The sequence below is a fragment of the Coregonus lavaretus genome (genome assembly GCF_964263955.1).
Source record: "Coregonus lavaretus genome assembly, chromosome: 14".
In the NCBI taxonomy this organism is placed as follows: domain Eukaryota; kingdom Metazoa; phylum Chordata; class Actinopteri; order Salmoniformes; family Salmonidae; genus Coregonus; species Coregonus lavaretus.
This window is the reverse complement of record NC_140001.1, coordinates 5955854-5976081: the sequence shown is the minus strand read 5'-3', so window position 1 is coordinate 5976081 and position 20228 is coordinate 5955854. Positions and strand designations below refer to the sequence as shown.

Sequence of the window (20228 nt, the reverse complement as noted above, 5' to 3'; positions counted from 1 at the left end):
TTCAAGACTGTTGGAAAAGCATTCCTCATGAAGCTGGTTGAGAGAATGCCAAGAGTGTGCAAAGCTGTCATCAAGGCAAAGGGTTGCTACTTTGAAGAATCTCAAATATAACATGTATTCGCTCTGGATAAGAGCGTCTGCTAAATGACTAAAATGTAGATGTATTTTGATTTGTTTAACACTTTTCTGGTTACTACATGATTCCATATGTGTTATTTCATAGTTGTGATGTCTTCACTATTATTCTACAATGTAGAAAATAGTAAAAATAAAGAAAAACCCTTGAATGAGTAGGTGTGTCCTAACTTCTGACTGGTACTTATTATTTTTTTCCTCCATTGTTTGTAAAACATATCATTTTGATCTGAATGGTCAGGCCTTGTGTCCATAGATCCGTATATGAATTTGAGAGTGGTTACATTTTTACGGCCCCATGCCCCATTCGTTCATGTGGGCAGAATATTATATAGCCTACCTAATTTAAATAGCCTACAGAATATTATATAGCCTACCTAATTTAAATAGCCTACAGATTATTATATAGCCTACATAATTTAAATAGCCTACAGAATTAGTCTCAAATGTTTATCCTCTAAAACGTGGCGGGCTAACTACTTTGTTGGGTTTCAGATTGTCCATTTAAATTCATAAAGACAGTCATCTCTTTAAAAGTGCTAACGGAGGTCTTTTTTTTTTTTTTACCCCAAATTGGAAATTAGGACAAAATTACACTTTCTGTCAAACAGTAACACTTTTTATTTTATTAACCTTTTGTAAGACAATTAGGTGGTTTAAATTCCCCCAAAGTAAGCATATATTTTGCCATTTTTTTTTATATGCGATATGGGCACCAGTGCCATCAGACTTTTAGCTCTAACTTTGGAACGCTATGGGCTTTCAACTCAGTTCCAATTGTATCTGAAAGATGAGACTCTCAACATGGTATAGAGACATTGACTGGAATCTAAAGTTATAGTGGCTGCCACGCCCCCCAGGGGCCAAATCTGGGCTGGCTCCATATCTATATCTTTTCAGGGTACATACGTCTACCGCTGTTCCAAATTTGGTGATTTTATCACAAACTTTGAGTCCACATTTTCAGCATAGCAGCATACCACTAGTATACAAAAGAGAGATTATTTTTCATTCCTCCATATTAACCCAGAAATCATCTTAAATTGTGTTTTTATGTCGGTAACTAGAAGCTTGACAAAGTCCTACGATTTCAGAAGGATCAAAAAAAGGGTTTTGAAGTAAAAAAAAAAAAAAGGGGGTTTTGGCCTCTTCGAGTTTTGCTTTTAGGGTTTAAGGGCCAATCTGCGATTGGTAAATACATTTTTTGACTTTTATATTAATGATATACTGTATACCCATCGATTCTTGAGGAATAGGCTAAAACATATAAATGTCTCATGCATTTAGTTCAACTGAGTACACAATCAGATCCCTAAACATAAGCTTGTTTTACAAATGAATTGTAAACAAACACTGTATGAAGCCTCAAAAGATGGTTAAAACTATAGAGTGTTGATCTCTGGGATGGTCAGTATGTCTACCTGCATCCTTAGCTCTGTCCATTAATTTGAGAGAAGGTACAGTACATTTCTGCATCCCCATCCCGCTGCTATTTTTCCAAAACAATGGCGGTGTATCTCTCTGTTATTGGTTGAAATGCAGATTGTACCCAATAAAAAATATGCACTGCAAAAAGAAAAGAAAAAAAAGAAATCAGAGTATGATGCTTGCACACATGTCAAACACATTCCACTGAGGGCTAAGTGTCTGCGGGTTTTTGCTCCTCCCTTGTACTTGATTGATGAATTAAGGTCAATAATTAGTAAAGAACTCCCCTCACCTGGTTGTCTAGGTCTTAATCAAACACCCGCAGACACACAGCCCTCGGCGGAATGAGTTTGACACCCCTGTGCTAGCGGGTGTACGCACATAGCCTACATTTCCCGACATGCCAAGTTGGTCCAGACATGCGTACTGTTGCGTAATTGTTTCAAAGGTTGCGTACACGGATTCCACTTTTCGGAACACTATGTTATTATCAGGTTATTATACGTAAGAGAAGAGACAGGCTCGGAGAATTTCAGCTGGGGTTCAAGGATCGAGGTAAGTTTATTCTACTTTTATTGAGGCCTGATATTAACAATACTGTTAACCTTAATGAATGACATCTAACAAAAATATCGCTAATTTATAGGCTACTAGTCTTTATAGGCTAGATTAAAGCATTAACTGTTCAATCTATCAGGAAATGGTTATATAACGGGTAAAATATATGAGTCATATTTGCATTTAGCCTACACTGCTCTTTCGATGTGTTCCGTAGCATTGTCAATGGCTTTGTACTGCAACCTATGTATCCCTCCATGTTGTAGAAAACATAAACCAATTGTACATACACTACCGGTCAAAAGTTTTAAAACACCTACTCATTCAAGGGTTTTTCTTTATTTGTAATATTTTCTACATTGTAGAATAATAGTGAAGACATTAAAACTATGAAATAACACATATGGAATCATGTAGTTACCAAAAAAGTGTTAAAGAAATCAAAATATATTTTATATTTGAGATTCTTCAAATAGCCACCCTTTGCCTCTTGGCATTCTCTCAACCAGCTTCACCTGGAATGCTTTTCCAACAGTCTTGAAAGAGTTCCCACATATGCTGAGCACTTGTAGGCTGCTTTTCCTTCACTCTGTGGTCTGACTCATCCCAAACTATCTCAATTGGGTTGAGGTCGGGTGATTGTGGAGGCCAGGTCATTTGATGCAGCACTCCATCACTCTCCTTCTTGGTAAAATAGCCCTTACACAGCCTGGAGGTGTGTTGGGTCATTGTCCTGTTGAAAAACAAATGATAGTCCCACTAAGCCTAAACCAGATGGGACGGCGTATCGCTGCAGAATGCTCTGGTAGCCATGCTGATTAAGTGTGCCTTGAATTCTAAATAAATCACAGACAGTGTCACCAGCAAAGCACCCTCACACCATAACACCTCCTCCTCCATGCTTTACGGTGGGAAATACACATGTGGCGATCATCCGTTCAACCACACCGCGTCTCACAAAGCCACGGCGGTTGGAACCAAAAATCTTCAATTTGGACTCCAGACCAAAGGACACATTTCAACCGGTCTAATGTCCATTGCTTGTGTTTCTTGGCCCAAGCAAGTCTCTTCTTCGTATTGGTGTCCTTTAGTAATGGTTTCTTTGCAGCAATTCGACCATGAAGGCCTGATTCACACAGGCTCCTTGAAATGTTGATGTTGAGATGTGTCTGTTGTTTCTCTTTGCTTATTTGAGCTGTTCTTGCCATAATATGGACTTGGTCTTTTACCAAATAGGGCTATCTTCTGTATACCCTCCCTACCTTGTCACAACACAACTGATTGGCTCAAATGCATTAAGAAGGAAAGAAATTCCACAAATTAACTTTTAAGAAGGCACACCTATTAACTGAAATGCATTCCAGGTGACTACCTCATGAAGCTGGTTGAGAGAATGCCAAAAGTGTGCAAAGCTGTCATCAAGGCAAAGGGTGGCTATTTGAAGAATCTCAAATATAAAATATATTTTGATTTGTTTAACACTTTTTTGGTTACTACATGATTCCATAAGTGTTATTTCATAGTTTTGATGTCTTCACTATTATTCTACAATGTAGAAAATAGTTTAAAAAATAAAGGAAAACACTTGAATGAGTAGGTGTTCTAAAACTTTTGACCGGTAGTGTATATTACCTTTTCAATTGATGTATTATAACCAAATACTACCCATTTATGATAACTCTCTCTCTCCCCCCCCCATACATAGCAGTGTGTGCAGGGTTCACAGACAGACAGACGGACGGTGTGTTATGGAACAGTGAATGGGTACAGCAGCAGCATGAGCGGTGGCGCCCTGGGCATCGAGATAGTGCTGGTCTTCTTCCTGCCTCTATTTCTCCTGCATCGCTATGGAGATGTCCGCAAGCAACACCCACTGGTGCTGTTCGGGACCCTCCTGTCCTGGTATCTCTGCTTCCTCATCGTCTTCATCCTCCCCCTGGACGTCAGCACGGTACGTTGCCCCTAGACGCTGATCTGGGGTCAGTTTAGCATTTCCCCCACTAATGGTTAAGGTTGGTAGTTGCGGAGGGGAAGCTGATCCTATATCTGTAACTAGGGTAAACTTCGCCCCACAGTGGATGAAAAGCTGCTCCTTTAGGAAGCTGTACAATACGGGTGTTAAAGTTATGAATAACCGTTACTCTGTCATGTAAAATAGTAGAACAGTAAATTACTGTACTGGCTTCATTGTGTGTGTGTGTGTGTGTGTGTGTGTGTGTGTGTGTGTGTGTGTGTGTGTGTGTGTGTGTGTGTGTGTGTGTGTGTGTGTGTGTGTGTGTGTGTGTGTGTGTGCGTGTTTGTGTGTGTGTGTGTGCGTGCGTGTGTGTGTGTGTGTGTGTGTGTGTGTGTGTGTGTGTGTGTGTGTGTGTGTGTGTGTGTGTGTGCGTGTTTGTGTGTGTGTGTGTGCGTGCGTGTGTGTGTGTGTGTGTGTGTGTGTGTGTGTGTGTGCGTGTTTGTGTGCGCCCATTCTTATTTCAGACCATATATAACCAGTGTAAGATTGACAATGAGAAACCCAAGGCTCTGACCAGTGCAGACCACTTTAATCAGACATCCAACTCATCTGTCTTCCCTACGACAAGGTACAGTACCCACAGATCTGGTCCGGTGCGTTACCGCGTTCCTCAACTAGCACCCTGTTACGCTATGCACTGAACGCCATTGACAAAATCCATGACCAATTTGTGTAGTGACTGGCTTCAATGTAGCGTAAGAGGGCGTTTGTAGAGGAACTCACTAACTAACGACCTGGACTAGAGCTAAGGACCCACTGCACTGTCTGCTGACAACTTTACGATTTATGGTTATGCAACAATTGTACTGTATTCATGTGGTTTCCTTTACAATGTGTACATAGTGTTGTCTCTTATGAGGATGACCTGTGCTCCACACGGAGTAAAATGATTTAAGTCAAGTAAGACAGGTGTCTCTTTAATTACAGCACATCTAAAGTATGTCACAAGCCGTGGAGCTATATCCCGGACGGAATCCTGCCAGTGTTCTGGCGTGTGGTCTACTGGATGTCTCAGTTTCTGACCTGGTGAGCTCCAAACACTGTCCACCCCCCTCTGACTGCAATAGCTACCATTTGCCAGAAGATTTTCCACTCTATTTTTGGCTAATGTGTTTTTGTTGTTGTTATTTGTCTGTCTGTCTGTCTGTCTGTCTGTCTGTCTGTCTGTCTGTCTGTCTGTCTGTCTGTCTGTCTGTCTGTCTGTCTGTCTGTCTGTCAACAGGCTGTTTCTCCCCTTCATACAATCCTATGCCCGCTCCGGGGGCTTTTCTATCACTGGAAAGATCAAGACAGCTCTTATCGAGAACGCCATCTACTATGGCACCTACCTGATCATCTTTTGCTCCTTGCTTATCTACGTGGCTGTTCATCCCCAGTGGCAGCTGACCTGGTGAGTAAACCATCCGTGTCCCCCTCCTCCTGCCTCCTGGGTGAAGATTCCCCTAGGGACAGATCCCCCTTCCCCAATCCTAACCATAGCTATTAGTAGGGACATTTCCAAACTGACCCTGGATCAGCGTGTATGTGTCTCTGTCTACTCTTCCAGGCGGGGCCTGCAAACCATTGGCATCGCAGCAGCAAACACCTGGGGGCTTTTCCTCTTGGTGCTGTTGCTAGGTTACGGCCTGGTGGAGATCCCGCGCTCCTACTGGATCTCCTCTTGCCCCGATTACCTGTTGGCCAAGACCTACTTCAAGGTGGCCAAGCTGGCGACGGAAAAGGCAGACGCCGACGAAAACATGGAGGACGCCATGGAGGTGAGATGGATGACAAGAACTAAAGTATGATGGTTTTTAAAGGTCCGCTCGGCGATATGGCGTGTCCGTAGGCATAAGTGGGCAGACCTCCAACACAAACAAAGACAGTACGAAGCAAAGGGGCTAATCTTGGCAGCGTTTGTTCTCACGTTGTACGAGAGAGGAGCGGACTCCTGTGCAGATGGTAAATATTGTCTGGGTCCAAAATGGCTCCTTCTGGGCCCTGGTCAAAAGTGGTGCGCTATTTATGGAATGGGGTGACATTTCTGACGCAACCATTATCTGTTTGGGGAGCTCATATCAGATCAGCCTCTTGCTTTGCACTCTCTCTCAGATGTTTGCACCACTCTTTATAGAGAGACAGTCATATCGCTGAGTCTGAGTAGAAGTATGACAAATCAATGCATTGTTTTTGGGCCATTGAATGGAACGAATGAAATTCCTCTTTGACAGGAGGTGGCAAATGCCAACGAATCCATCGGGTACAGTCACCCACTAAGGAAATGCATTGACACTATTTTGAGAAAGGTAAGACTGTTAGAACAAAGGCAAATACCTCCATTTGTAAACCAGTGGTACAGTCTATAATAATGACAATTAATCATGTTAACCATTAGTATGAATGACTTAAGTCTAAAATCTCAAATAAGCACATCCATTTTAGTGTCCCACGGAAATCCGGGAGAAAATGGTGAGGCTGAACATGGAGGATGAAAGCACACAGAGGGCCCATCCCTCCAGAAGGAGCCTGGTGAAGCTTCATAAGCAGGTCATTATGTTTAGCATTTCCCCCCCGCTAATGGTTAAGGTTAGGATTGGGGGATGGAAGCTGATCCTAGTGTTGTGTGTTGGCCAGGTGATCTATGCTGGCCAGAGACACAGTCAAACCCAGGTCCAGTGGGCGATCCTTCTGGAAGAGGCCTTCCATTTAGAGGACGTGTGTAAGAACGAGGCCAGTCCCTCCCACCAGTTTGTCCATAGTTTCCTCTCCTCCCAGCCACCCGGCTGGCTCGGCAAACACCTGTACACTCCCACCATAGGTAAGTTCAAGTAGGGGACGACTGAATTCTTCAATAGGCCTATGGCGCCGTCCCAAATGGCACCCTATAGGGGCCGTGGTCAAAAGTAGTGCACTATGGGATAGGATGCTATTTGGGACACAATCTACTGTATGCCTACTGTCTATCCATGGTCAGCTTACCTACTCTCTGGTGTACTGTGGACATGTTGAACTCTGGATGTCGTGAAAGGACTGTGTTGTGAAAGCTGTATCAGCCCCTTTAGAAAATCCACTTATCAAATGTAAACAGAGAATTACTTTATTCAGTATCTTCAACAGACTGGTTCTTGATATTCATCATTTGTGTGTGTGTGTGTGTGTGTGTGTGTGTGTGTGTGTGTGTGTGTGTGTGTGTGTGTGTGTGTGTGTGTGAATGTATTATTATCTATCCTCATGTGTGTCCCTCCCTGTCCCAATACTCATGGCAATATCTGACTGAAATGTGAACTTTTCGAAAGAGTAAACTCACACACCTTAATTTACCCTGTGAATGGAGCAAAAAGTATACTTATTAAAAAGAAGCAAGACTCAGGCACACCAGTAATCTTTAATGCTTCCAACAATTGAATGGATCTATTTACCAACATTTGTTTTTCTACAGAGTGGTACTGGGAGTGTGTGCTGCGACAGTGGTGCTACCGACTGTTGTCTCTACTGCTGTCTCTGCTCTCTGTGGCTGTGGTGTGGTCCGAATGCACCTTCTTCAGCACACAGCCTGTCCTCTCTCTCTTCGCCGTCTTCATCCAGTTAGCAGAGAAGGACTACAACTACTTGTACATAGAGGTAGCTATTATCTTTGGGTTTCTGTGTGTAAAGTTAGCCTTGGTGCCAGAATGCAGCACAAACTGATCCGGGACCAGGCTAGTTTATTGTCATGTTTTCCTGAAAAACGTCTTATCTGCGACAATAAAGTAACTAATACTACTACGTGTTGAGGATAGCATGGTTGCAAACACAGTTTGGATAAATGACACACATGAATATGTATAAGTATGACAGGAAATATGGAGAAACGTGCCAAATGATTGCTGTGATGTTCTGTCCACCACCAGATGGCGTGCTTCGTCACTATTTTCTTCCTGTGTGTTTGTGTCTACTCCACCGTGTTCCGCATCCGAGTCTTCAACTATTACAACCTGGTACCTCACCATCAGACAGACGCCTACAGCCTACAGTTCAGCGGAATGTACGTCTCTCACCGCTCAAATATACCACGTGCTGTGAAGGTGTGTCTATGGTGTCCATTTTAGGACAGCCTCAAAAAAAAGTATTGCTGAAAGAAGTTGAGACTGTGGCTGTCCTAATAATATGGACACCGTAGATGTCACTGTTTGAGCTTGGTTCTAGAGCTTTAGAACTCTAGAACATTTCAGTCTACATGTTTGTCTGAGTATCACTTTGGGTATTGTGTGCATACCTTTAAAACGCAGGTTGTTCTGTCGACTGACTCCTCCGCTGTGTCTCAACTTCCTGGGTCTCATCCACATGGACGCCTCCATTTCTCACCAGGAGAGAATAGAGACGGCATACACCTCAGTAAGTCAGACTCGGTGTGCATCCCAAATGGCACCCTATTCAATATATACTGCCCTACAAAGGCAAAACGCCAACAGTGAAAATTACAATATATACAGTACCAATACACCTACTCATTCAAGGGTTTTTCTTTATTTTTACTATTTTCTACATTGTAGAATAATAGTGAAGACATCAAAACTATGAAATAACACATGGAATCATGTAGTAACCAAAAAGGTGTTAAACAAATCAAAATATATTTTATATTTGAGATTCTTCAAAGTAGCCACCCTTTGCCTTGATGACAGCATTGCACACTCTTGGCATTCTCTCAACCAGCTTCATGAGGTAGTCACCTGGCATGCATTTCAATTAACAGGTGTGCCTTGTTAAAAGTTAATTTGTGGAATTTATTTCCTTAATGCGTTTGAGCCAATCAGTTGTGTTGTGACAAGGTAGGGGAGGTATACAGAAGATAGTCCTATTTGGTAAAAGACCAAGTCCATATTATGGCAAGAACATCTTAAATAAGCAAAGAGAAACGACAGTCCATCATTACTTTAAGACATGAAGGCCAGTCAATCTGGAAAATTTCAACAACTTTGAAAGTTTCTTCAAGTGCAGTTGCAAAAACCATCAAGCACTATGATGAAACTGGCTCTCATGAGGACCGCCACAGGAAAGGAAGACCCAGAGTTACCTCTGCTGCAGAGGATAAGTTCATTAGAGTTAACTGCACCTCAGATTGCAGCCCAAATAAATGTTTCACAGAGTTCAAGTAACAGACACATCTCAACATCAACTGTTCAGAGGAGACTGCATGAATCAGGCCTTCATGGTCAAATTGCTGCAAAGAAACCACTACTAAAGGACACCAATAAGAAGAAGGGACTTGCTTGGGCCAAGAAACACGAGCAATGGACATTAGACCGGGTGGAAATCTGACTCCACTTTGTCACAAGATAAAACAGATACTGCAAAGCCTGATTTCAGTCTTAACTCAATTTTGACCAAAAGTGTAGTTGCTGTATTTTGCCTTTGTAGGGCAGTATAGACTCCACAGTGGAGATGTCATAATACCCATAACACCTAGCGGTCAAACAGGGAAATGGTTCCAATCGTTTTTCCACTATTCATTTTTCCCATAGGGGATTTTAGAAACACTTAAAATAAGGGCTGTGTTTCGTGTAGGCTTACCCTGGTGTGACGTTTTGATAACCATGTAAATCTCTCTCGGACAAGGTGACTTTTATCAATATATTCGGCTCTATTTACTCACAGATATGAAAATGCTAATTAGCATCAAAGTAGACATCATGCAAGACTACAAATCCCTGCAAGCTCCTGCACGTCATCTCTAGCTGGCACCTTTGCTAAGAGGTACATTTAAATAAATGTAGCCAATTTATTCATTACTACGTTAATCTAGCATTAGATAGTTAATCCATAGATTCTTACCTTTGCCTCGATTCGGCAGTCTCGTCCAGATCATCATGGCATTTGTAGTTCTTTATGATAGCCACATTAGCAGCTAATTAGCGTTTCATTTGTTGGGGGTAAATACAGGCGAATAAATTGATAAAAGTCACCTTGTCCAAGAGAGAGTTACACAGTTATCAAAACATGATGCCAGGGTAAGCCTACACGAAACACAGCCCTTATTTTAAGTGTTTCTAAAATCCTGAATGGGATAAATGAATGGTGTAAAAAATGATTGAATTTGACTCATGCTGTGGTACTCTGTAGTGCACTACTTTTGACCAGAGCCCTATGCACATATAGGGAATACGGTGCCTTTTGGGACGAAGCCTCGGTCACACGGGCTCTCATTGTAAAGGACAACGAGTTGCTTCATGACGTCTATGTAGAGGATTTAAAGTCTGGCCGTGAAGAACCCACTTGGCATGCTACTGAATAATGAACATCACCCTACGGGGATTTATTTAATCAGCTAGACTTTCTAGGTATCAGAACCACCATTTTACTCAACTCCATCTTTCTTGTGTCCAGATCATGGGCTCTATGCGTCTTCTCTCCTTCATAGCAGACGGTTTCTACATCTATTACCCCATGCTCATAGTCCTCCTCTGCATCGCCACCTACTACAGGTAAGTCTTGTCTGCAGGTCCATTTGACATCCTCTCCAGGGGATTCCCATCATAAGACAACAGGGTCTGTATTGACACGTGTCTCATAGTAGGAGGTGGTGACCTAGGATCAGTTTAGAAGTTATATTCTTCAACAATCAATGGCTATATTCATTTAAAAGTCCAGAAATGGAACCCCAGCAATGCCCCTCTAACTAACGCGTGTTTTCCTTCCTTCCTCCCCTCTCCTTGTGTTTTCAGCCTGGGTACCCGCTGTCTCAACCTCCTGGGGTTCCCACAGTATATGAGTCAGAGCGATGACTTGACCTCTGACCTGGTGGAAGAGGGCAGAGAGCTTATCAAAAGAGGTACTATTGTCGGGTGAAGTTGCCCCTAGACTCTGATCCTGGATCAGTTTTGCATTGTTTATGGTTACTATTGGGGAGGGGCAGCTGATCCTAGATCTGTACCTAGGGGAAACTTCACCCCAGAGCAACAGTTGTACACTCAGCCTGGATGCCATTTTGGAAGCTCTTCTTTTGGAGTCCAATGTGGATGAGATGAAGTTGGGGACAATATTGCCACTAACTTTGCTTCTTGTTGTTGTTGTAGAAAGAAGAAAACGACAGAGAAGCCAGGATGGGGAGAGTCGGAAACAAGTGAGCACGGTCCTTTCTTATTTTGAGACTTCTCTGAACACTGGAGAAGACCACAATATCAATGTTCACACTGGTATTAACACCACCGCATGACCAGACTCTGAACCACCAGCCAGCTCATTGGGTTCACTGTCTGTGTAAAATGCTCCAGCATGAAGTTTCCCTTAAGTTAACCCTATACCATGTAAAATAACTGTTCTTCAGGGATGGAGAGAGCGCTATGGAGAACACCGAAATGTGGGGAGGAACAGAAATGGTTATTCCGAGTTAAAGGACAATGACTCTCCCACAGACAACAGTGACAGTGAGTATGAAGTTTACTCCATGGAACACCGTAGGAAAGACTGGGAGTGAGTATGGAGGAACACCGTAGGAAAGACTGGGAGTAGACGAGAGCTTCTCTACACTTAGTGTCCCCTCAATACTCTCTATATCTCCATCATTCTACTGTAGCATTATGCCACACAATGTTCAAGATTCTCTGTAACACTGGTCACATCCCAAATGGTACCCTATTCCCTTTATAGGGCTCTGGTCAAAAGTAGTGCACTACTGTATATGCAGTGCATTCAGAAAGTATTCAGACCCCTTCACTTTTTCCACATTTTGTTACGTTACAGCCTTATTCAAAATTGATTGAGCAAATAAAAATCCTCAGCAATCTACACACAATAGCACATAATGACAAAGTGAAAAACAGGTTTTTAGACATTTTTGCAAAAAACAGAAATACCTTATTTACATAAGTATTCAGACCCTTTGCTATGAGACTCGAAATTGAGCTCAGGTGCATACTGTTTCCATTAATTATCCTTGAGATGTTTCTACAACTTCATTGGAGTCCACCTGTGGTAAATTCAATTGATTGGACATGATTTGGAAAGGCACACACCTGTCTATATAAGGTCCCACAGTTGACAGTGCATGTCAGAGCAAAAACCAAGCCATGAGGTCGAAGGAATTGTCCGTAGAGCTCCGAGACAGGATTGTGTCGAGGCCCCCACAGATCTGGGGAATGGTACCAAAACATTTCTGCACCAAGAACACAGTGGCCTCCATCATTCTTAAATGGAAGAAGTTTGGAACCACCAAGACTCTTCCTAGAGCTAGCCGCCCGGCCAAACTGAGCAATCGGGGGAGAAGGGCCTTGGTCAGGGAGGTGACCAACAACCCGATGGTCACTCTGACAGAGCTCAGAGTTCCTATGTGGAGATGGGAGAACCTTCCAGAAGGACAACTATCTCTGCAGCACTCCACCAATCAGGCCGTTATGGTAGAGTGGCCAGATGGAAACCAGTCCTCAGTAAAAGGCACATGACAGCCCGCTTGGAGTTTGCCAAAACGCACCTAAAGACTCTCAGACCATGAGAAACAAGATTGAACTCTTTGGCCTGAATGCCAAGCGTCACGTCTGGAGGAAACCTGGCACCATCCCTACCGGTGAAGCATGGTGGTGGCAGCATCATGCGGTGGGGATGTTTTTCAGCAGCAGGGACTGGGAGACTAGTCAGGATTGAGGCAAAGTACAGAGAGATCCTTGATGAAAACCTGCTCCAGAGTGCTCAAGATCTCAGATTGGGGTGACGGTTCAACCTTCCAACAGGACAACGACCCTAAGCACACAGCCAAGACAATGCAGGAGTGGCTTCGGGACAAGTCTCTGAATGTCCTTGAGTGGTCCAGCCAGAGCCCGGTCTTGAACCCGATCGAACATCTCTGAAGAGACCTGAAAATAGCTGTGCAGCAACGCTCCCCATCCAACCTGACAGAGCTTGAGAGGATCTGCAGAGAAGAATGGGAGAAACTCCCCAAATACAGGTGTGCCAAGCTTGTAGCGTCATACCCAAGAAGACTCAAGGCTATAATCGCTGTCAAAGGTGCTTCAACAAAGTACTGAGGAAAGGGTCTGAATACTTATATAAATGTATTATATTTCCGGGTTTTTTAATTGATAAATTAGCAAAAAATTCTACAAACTTTTTTTTTTTTTTGTCATTCTGGGGTATTTTGTGTAGATTGATGAGGGGAAAAAAACAATTTCATCAATTTTAAAAGAAGGCTGTAACCTAACAAAATGTAGAAAAAGTCAAGGGGTCTGAATACTTTCCGAAGGCACTGTATGTAATAGGGTTCCATTTGGGATGCAGTCGCTGTCTTTACTTAATTAAAACCAACTGATATAATGCTTTGTTAGTCTGCTTGTTGTACAACATGTCTTATTCCATTGGGTTTTTATGATGATCATTTTCAACAGACTTAAAATATTTCATGCTTATGGCCTAATGCATTATAGCCGTCAATCAAATGTTACCAGATCCTCATCACAGCTGCGTCCCAAACGGCACACTGTTCCCTATATAGTGCACTACATTCGACCTGAGCCCTATTGGCCCTAGTCAAAAGTAGTGCACTACATTGGGAATAGGTTGCCATTTGGGACGATACCTAAATGTGTGTTCTCTTCAGCTGCCCAGTTGACCTGGAGAGAGAGCGGAGATCACACTGGGCTACTTCAGGATATGGACCCTAGTATGGACACCGCCAGCCTAGATCCTAGTGATTCTCCAACCCAGAGGTACTAAGCCCCAGTCATTCTCCAACCCAGAGGTACTAAGCCCCAGTCATTATCCAACCCAGAGATACTAAGCCCCAGTCATTCTCCAACCCAGATGTACTAAGGCCCAGTCATTCTCCAACCCAGAGGTACTAAGCCCCAGTCATTCTCCAACCCAGAGGTACTAAGCCCCAGTCATTCTCCAACCCAGAGGTACTAAGCCCCAGTCATTCTCCAACCCAGAGATACTAAGCCCCAGTCATTCTCCAACCCAGATGTACTAAGCCCCAGTCATTCTCCAACCCAGATGTACTAAGCCCCAGTCATTCTCCAACCCAGAGGTACTAAGCCCCAGTCATTCTCCAACCCAGAGGTACTAAGCCCCAGTCATTCTCCAACCCAGAGGTACTAAGCCCCAGTCATTCTCCAACCCAGAGGTACTAAGCCCCAGTCATGATTTGAAATAGTATTAGGGTTAGATTTAATCGGTGTCGCGGAAGATCCCCGTTATAGCGTGATAGATTTTTAAAGGTGATTTCCGAATGAGCCGACATATGCAGCGTTTACCTTGAATGCAGTCTCCGCAAACGCGCAAACATAGCCTTTAAATTTTAATCGCACTATAGAGCGGATCTTCCGCGATATGGATTGAATCTAGCTAAATGCTAATACTAAATACTAGCCTGGTCCCAGATCTGTTTGGGCTTTTGCCTTCCATTTTCATTGTCAAGCCATGAAAACTCCATAAAGAGTTGGCAAGAGAGCAGAAACATACTGGCACCCAGGTTAGTGGATTACAGACTGGCACCCAGGTTAGTGGATTACAGACTGGCACCCAGGTTAGTGGATTACAGACTGGCACCCAGGCTAGTGGATTACAGACTGGCACCCAGGTTAGTGGATTACAGACTGGCACCCAGGCTAGTGGATTACAGACTGGCACCCAGGTTAGTGGATTACAGACTGGCACCCAGGCTAGTGGATTACAGACTGGCACCCAGGTTAGTGGATTACAGACTGGCACCCAGGTTAGTGGATTACAGACTGGCACCCAGGCTAGTGGATTACAGACTGGCACCCAGGTTAGTGGATTACAGACTGGCACCCAGGCTAGTGGATTATAGACTGGCACCCAGGTTAGTGGATTACAGACTGGCACCCAGGTTAGTGGATTACAGACTGGCACCCAGGCTAGTGGATTACAGACTGGCACCCAGGTTAGTGGATTACAGACTGGCACCCAGGTTAGTGGATTACAGACTGGCACCCAGGTTAGTGGATTACAGACTGGCACCCAGGTTAGTGGATTACAGACTGGCACCCAGGTTAGTGGATTACAGACTGGCACCCAGGCTAGTGGATTACAGACTGGCACCCAGGTTAGTGGATTACAGACTGGCACCCAGGCTAGTGGATTACAGACTGGCACCCAGGTTAGTGGATTACAGACTGGCACCCAGGTTAGTGGATTACAGACTGGCACCCAGGCTAGTGGATTACAGACTGGCACCCAGGTTAGTGGATTACAGACTGGCACCCAGGCTAGTGGATTACAGACTGGCACCCAGGTTAGTGGATTACAGACTGGCACCCAGGTTAGTGGATTACAGACTGGCACCCAGGTTAGTGGATTACAGACTGGCACCCAGGCTAGTGGATTACAGACTGGCACCCAGGCTAGTGGATTACAGACTGGCACCCAGGTTAGTGGATTACAGACTGGCACCCAGGTTAGTGGATTACAGACTGGCACCCAGGCTAGTGGATTACAGACTGGCACCCAGGCTAGTGGATTACAGACTGGCACCCAGGTTAGTGGATTACAGACTGGCACCCAGGCTAGTGGATTACAGACTGGCACCCAGGTTAGTGGATTACAGACTGGCACCCAGGCTAGTGGATTACAGACTGGCACCCAGGCTAGTGGATTACAGACTGGCACCCAGGCTAGTGGATTACAGACTGGCACCCAGGCTAGTGGATTACAGTACATGGTGGGAAAACATAATGTTTTATTATAATGTCAGTAGAAGAGAAGAAGAGAAAGGGAAATGATTGATCTGATATTATTTATCCTTGGTCTGTCCCTCTCTAGGTATGCAGGAGGACGTTACCTCTCCCTGGCGTCCTCAAGGACTTACATTTTCGACGATGTCTGAGAGGAAACCCCTGCTCAGAGGCTGCGGGACTAAACTGACCTTACCTCATTGCCCACACGGCTGCTAGTTTCATGGATATTTTCTTCTTCTCTTTTCTCATTTAGCCTGTTTGTCTTTGGAGATAGATATAGGCCTATTGTCATTTTATTTATTTCATGAACATTGGGAATATTTGCAGGGATTTACATATTTTGAAAGGGATTTGCAAATATCCGTCTGGGCTAGTTTGTTGTTTTTTCCCTTCATTAATGGGACTTGTTTTTAGTATTAGATAATCTGGGCCTGTATTCATAAAGCGTCTCAAAAGGAGTGCTGATCCAGGATCAGTTTAGCTTTTGAGATCATAATGAATAAGATTACATGGACCAGGGGGTCCTGATCCTAAATCAGCACTCCAACTGTGGCTCCAGCAGTCCCCCAAGAACAAAACATTGTCTGACCTCCTGACCTTGGGAACAACCGTGACCTTTAACCTTAGGAACAAGGGATGCAATAGGGCCCCTGATCAAGTATTTACCTCCTTTGTTTTCTATTTGTGTTTTTAAAACCTTTTCATTCTGTAACGACAACTCAGTGATTGCCATTCATTTCACAATGCCTCTTGTTTGCCAGGGTATGCATGTGTTTTCAGGATACGATGACAATACATCTCTTCTTTCTAGGGGATGTTCCTGTGCCTTGAAGGCGTAATGGATGTGTGCACTAGTTTTGCTACATTTTAAATGGTTTTATTTCCATAAATGCTGTATTCAAATATCAATGTTCTTTATAGATTTTTTAAATCAACAAGTACTGACTGCACTGCCGTTTTTTGATCAATAATAACTAAGCTCAGTGATGTTTGAAGCTTGGACCTTAAGTGTGAGGATGGTGTTAACCATGTTAACCATTAGGAACTTTGTGAGTAAAGGCTTGATTATGTAGAATATTATTATTATTGAACCCATTATATCTCAAATCCAGTTTCAATAAATCATACCCCCAAAACATTTTTGAAAAACTATTTTGCATATATAAATTAAATAAATTGTATGTATTTGTAAATACACTTTTGATCTACATTATTATTTTGGTTTATGGTGATGAAGGGATGATTTGACCTCCCCATACCTGCTAGTGGGAGACTGTAGGCCTAGTGGGTCATATGTGTGGAGACTACTATGGAAAGTTTCTATGGCTGCGTTCCAATGGGCCCAGGTCAAAAGTAGTGCACTATATAGGGAATAGGGTGCCATTTGGTACACTACTATATGTGTGGACTGGTGGTTCCCGTACGGTGGATGTCCATTGGCTCCAGACTCCAGTGTTCTTCTCTGTAGGGGTTAAATGTAGCCCTGAGGCAGGGCAGGGATGACCCACGTTCCACGGGAACTGACCCAGAGAAACCCATTCTGTATTCTCTATTGAAATCCATAACAAACTTCAATGGCTTCAGCTGATCCCGACCAGTCTCTGTACAGTCAGTACACAGAGTTCCCTTCTTGGCCATGTTTGCGTGACGGGCCTGTCTGAGGAGAGAAGACTCGCCGGGGACGGCGGCTGGGCCGGGCAATGACCACACTGATCTAAAAGACGGGGAGGTGCTAGAGGATGGGGAGGGGCTAGAGGATGGGGAGGGGCTAGAGGATGGGGAGGAGTTAGAGGATGGGGAGGGGTTAGAGGATGGGGAGGGGCTAGAGGATGGGGAGGGGCTAGAGGATGGGGAGGAGTTAGAGGATGGGGAGGGGTTAGAGGATGGGGAGGGGCTAGAGGATGGGGAGGGGCTAGAGGATGGGGAGAGGCAATGACCACACTTATCTAGAGGATGGGGAGGTGCTAGAGGATGGGGAGGTGCTAGAGGATGGGGAGTGTTGCTTTTGTCGGTTGGGGGACGAGAAGAAAGGGGGGTCAAAAGAAGTGCACTATATAGGGAATAGGGTGCCATTTGGGATGCATCCAGAGAGTGTCAGAGGCAGGCAGAAAACATGACTAACGGTCCTCGCCACCCTTTCCTCCCCTACTGTGTCCCTCCCTCCCTCCTTCCATCACTCCATCCCACATCCAGGTTCAAATCAATTCAATAGTTGGTCATTTGGGACAGACTTGAATTGGACAGTCCCCAATAGATGATCTGTAGATGCTTAAACTATCAACTGCTGCAACTCTGTTGATATGCAATAGCTTGCTAAAGTTACGGTAAGGGTTACAGTAAAGGCTATAGGGTTAACTTAGTGTGCTAGTGTTAGGTTTAGGCAGAGCCATATATTTAAATCTAATAATTGACAGTTTAATAGTTTGTTGACAGTTAATTGAACATCTATAAACCATCTATTGGGGACGATACAAATACATTTGTATATCAGTAGCCCTAGCTATCTTGTTTCCATTTTTACAATGTTTGTTGAGGATATGTTAAAGCCACAATCATTAACAGTATAAGCATAACAAGAACAACAAAGTCTTCATATTTGTGAATTTAATTAAACACTTTACTTCAAGAAAGAGGTATGTAATTCATAAGCTGAAAGTTAACATTTTGGAAATAATTAATTCAAATGATTTTACTTTATAAGGCACTGTATATTTGCTGAATAATTTTAAGTCAACTGCATTTCTAAGTGGAGGAGAATCTCAGGTTAGCTTGTGAGAGTTAACTGTGTGATATATATTATATATATATATATATATATATATATATATCTAAGACACCGCCAAAGACAGAGGCTCCCCTTCGCTCTGTTGGACCTGCAGAGCTTGGTGAATATCCTGGGAATGAGAGGGAGAGCATGGAGAGGTTAGCTTGATCACTGTTCAATAAGAACTCGCGAAGAGGGATTGTCTTTCTTTATGGGCTAGGACCTGGATTCAAATAGTCGTCGTTTTCTTTCAAATATTTGAGCTGTGCTTGATTAATCTTGGGACCAATGAAACAGTCCCAAAGGCGCGCAGAACCCACCCATCCGGCAGACTCAAACTAACGTTCAAAGTATGTGAAAGAAAACCAATACTATTTGAACCCAGGTATCGTGTTGTGAATAGTAACAGTGTTTTTATATTTGAGTGTGAAGATAAGAGTTTCCTATTGGTCCATACTAACAATGAGTTGGTATTGAGCAGAGCCCTCGATCAGATCTTGTATGACCGGATGCTGGGATAGGATGGAGAATGGGATCTTGTCCTCAACCTTGTACCCCAGTTCTCTGTAGACCTTCACAAAGTCCTGTGGGCAACGAACAATCCTAGACTTAACAAGCAGCTCCAAAACAACATCTACACATTTTCGTTCAAAAGACAGATTGATGTTAAAATCGTTTATCAATCAGGTAGATAGTTCAGTTCATCCCGGGAAGTCAAAATGAGGTACATTTTATTTTTTTTGCAAATGAATTTCCAAAATGCTACCAATCACTGTGAAGTGTTAGGTAAGTGTGGGTAAGAGTGGGTAAAATTCACTCATCCTTCGGCATAAACAGCAACATAGGCAATATGATTAAGGAGGAAGTAGTGTTTCATATGTCTTCTAGCCTGGTCCCAGATCTGTTTCTGCCATGACAGCACAAACAGATCTGGGACCAGGTTATATATATCTTACAGAAGTGAGTGAAACTCCTGTCCTGTACCTCTTTATATTCCTCAGGACTCTTCCAGTTGGGGCGGAAGCGGTTGTGGCACGCCCCCCGGGCTCCCCCGTGACAGATGGCTCTGAGGAGGGCAGGGATGGACACCCCCTCATCCCCTCTTGGCCCCCCCTCAGTCTCCACCTCCTCCTCCTGCTCGATCGACTCACTCAACCCCTCCTCCATGTAAGGCACTGACTACAAATTCACAGTTAGTCATCAAACAATGAATAGAAAAGAGCAGACGCTCTGAGCTATCCCACCAAGACCAAGCTACTGCTACTACTATTGTTACTACTACTACTACTACTACTACTACTACTACTACTACTACTACTACTACTACTACTACTACTACTACTACCACTACTACTACTACTACTACTACTACTATTGTTACTACTACTACTACTACTACTACTACTACTACTACTACTACTATTGTTACTACTACTACTACTACTACTACTACTACTACTACTACTACTACTACTACTACTGTTACTACTACTACTACTACTACTAATACTACTACTACTACTACTACTACTACCACTACTACTACCACTACTACTACTACTACTACTACTACTACTATTGTTACTACTACTACTACTACTGCTGCTACTACTGCTACTACTACTACTGCTACTGCTACTGCTACTACTACTACTACTATTGTTACTACTACTACTAATACTAC

The 20228-nt window shown here is 43.4% G+C and overlaps 2 protein-coding genes across 3 annotated transcripts in view; one reads left to right on the top strand and one right to left on the bottom strand.

Annotated features, from left to right (window-relative positions):
• The first annotated feature begins 1994 nt into the window (after positions 1-1994).
• lmbrd2a (LMBR1 domain containing 2a) lies at positions 1995-16977 on the top strand. 2 transcript variants are annotated; one of them, XM_084176635.1, is made up of 18 exons: positions 1995-2118; positions 3830-4072; positions 4600-4703; positions 5063-5161; positions 5358-5525; positions 5682-5892; positions 6346-6420; positions 6557-6661; positions 6749-6932; positions 7554-7735; positions 8005-8138; positions 8383-8488; positions 10481-10578; positions 10819-10925; positions 11170-11216; positions 11421-11520; positions 13683-13791; positions 15866-16977. In XM_084176635.1, exons 2-18 carry the CDS (start codon positions 3899-3901, stop codon positions 15927-15929), a joined length of 2067 nt encoding a protein of 688 aa, XP_084032761.1. In that variant the 5' UTR covers positions 1995-2118; positions 3830-3898; the 3' UTR covers positions 15930-16977. The 2 variants fall into 2 exon arrangements, with proteins under 2 accessions (XP_084032761.1, XP_084032762.1); XM_084176636.1 differs by having other exon boundaries at positions 2011-2118; positions 3827-4072.
• Positions 16978-18608: 1631 nt separating this feature from the next.
• spef2 (sperm flagellar 2) overlaps positions 18609-20228 on the bottom strand; it is a gene marked incomplete at both ends in the record, with an annotated part of 43828 nt that continues 42208 nt past the window's right edge. Inside the window, 3 exons of the mRNA XM_084177461.1 lie at positions 18609-18674; positions 19006-19128; positions 19529-19723. Coding sequence (XP_084033587.1) covers positions 18609-18674; positions 19006-19128; positions 19529-19723 — 384 coding nt within the window. The remainder of the gene's footprint in view (positions 18675-19005; positions 19129-19528; positions 19724-20228) is intronic.

Excerpts from the sequence above, each read along its gene's own strand:
- lmbrd2a (XM_084176635.1), top strand. The coding sequence starts at position 3,899 with ATGAGCGGTGGCGCCCTGGGCATCGAGATAGTGCTGGTCTTCTTCCTG. Across the intron at positions 6,421-6,556 it reads TTGACACTATTTTGAGAAAG|TGTCCCACGGAAATCCGGGA; the intron begins GTAAGACTGTTA and ends CATCCATTTTAG. Across the intron at positions 10,926-11,169 it reads CAGAGAGCTTATCAAAAGAG|AAAGAAGAAAACGACAGAGA; the intron begins GTACTATTGTCG and ends TTGTTGTTGTAG.